We start from the raw sequence: 1,034 nt of genomic DNA, 5'->3' as shown, positions 1-1,034 counted from the left end.
TGTATTTTATATGTATATAAAAGCAAATTATGTCAAACTGCGGAGTATTGTGTCTGTCAAAATCTGAAGCTGAGGTAGTACCATTTCTGTACTAAAATGTATTTAAATAATTACAATTCGAAAATACTATAAAATGTCTAATGAAATAACCTGTTTTCCTTTTGTCTGTTCTGTTTACAGGCTGCTGGAAAATACAGACAACAAGGCAGAAATTACATAGTGGAGGATGGAGATATTATCTTCTTTAAATTTAATACACCTCAACAACCCAAGAAGAAATGAATATCAGATGTTGTTCATTGCTCAGAAACAAACTGTATTGCTTCAAAAAGCATATAGATTTTTATTTAGGATGGAATATCTGGAAACAAAAAGATACAGTTTCTACCTAGGGAACCTCCCCTCCCCCCAGTGAAATTATCCTTGTTTGTTTTGAATTAAAATATGGCACCTCCAGCAAACATGCAAGTTCACTAAATGTGAACAGCTTTGCATTTCAGACGATTAAGACCCTACTCCAAATTGTAGAAGCTTTTCAGGAACCATATTACTCTCATGATACTTCATTAATCTCCATCATGTATGCCAAGCCTGACACGTTTGACAGTGAGGACAATGTGGCTTGCTCCTTTTTGAATCTACAGATAATGCATGTTTTACAGTACTCCAGATGTCTACACTCAATAAAACATTTGACAAAACCAGCCTTGGTGTGTTTGGGGATGTCTGTATTGACTGACTGTGGTGTGCTGAATGCGATACGGCACCTGGTGGATGCTGATTACAGAATTTTAAGACGTGTATGATACAGTAACTGGCAGTGTGGGGCAGCTGCAATTGTGTCTCAAAAGTGAGTCTTTCATGGGAATCAGAAGATTAGGATGCCAGTGATTTGTCTCAAAAAAGTTAATGAATTTGTAGATGGACATTCACTGAAAGATGATAGCAATGATAATAAGAATGATGCAGCGTAAATGATTTTCACGGGAGGGAGGAAATACATGTAGAAGAAGCATTTTGTCCTTGAGACTGAA

At 36.5% G+C, this 1,034-nt stretch overlaps 1 protein-coding gene across 2 annotated transcripts in view; it reads left to right on the top strand.

Annotated features, from left to right (window-relative positions):
• OLA1 (Obg like ATPase 1) overlaps positions 1 to 608 on the top strand; it is a 102,630-nt gene extending 102,022 nt beyond the window's left edge. For both annotated transcript variants that reach the window (XM_080620578.1, XM_080620579.1), the window contains one exon: positions 181 to 608. In XM_080620578.1, coding sequence (XP_080476704.1) covers positions 181 to 282 — 102 coding nt within the window. In that variant the 3' untranslated portion in view covers positions 283 to 608. The remainder of the gene's footprint in view (positions 1 to 180) is intronic.
• Positions 609 to 1,034: the final 426 nt, after the last annotated feature.

This window comes from Psittacula echo, assembly GCF_963264785.1.
Source record: "Psittacula echo genome assembly, chromosome: 6".
NCBI lineage: Eukaryota > Metazoa > Chordata > Aves > Psittaciformes > Psittacidae > Psittacula > Psittacula echo.
This window is presented reverse-complemented; position numbering and strand designations above follow the sequence as displayed.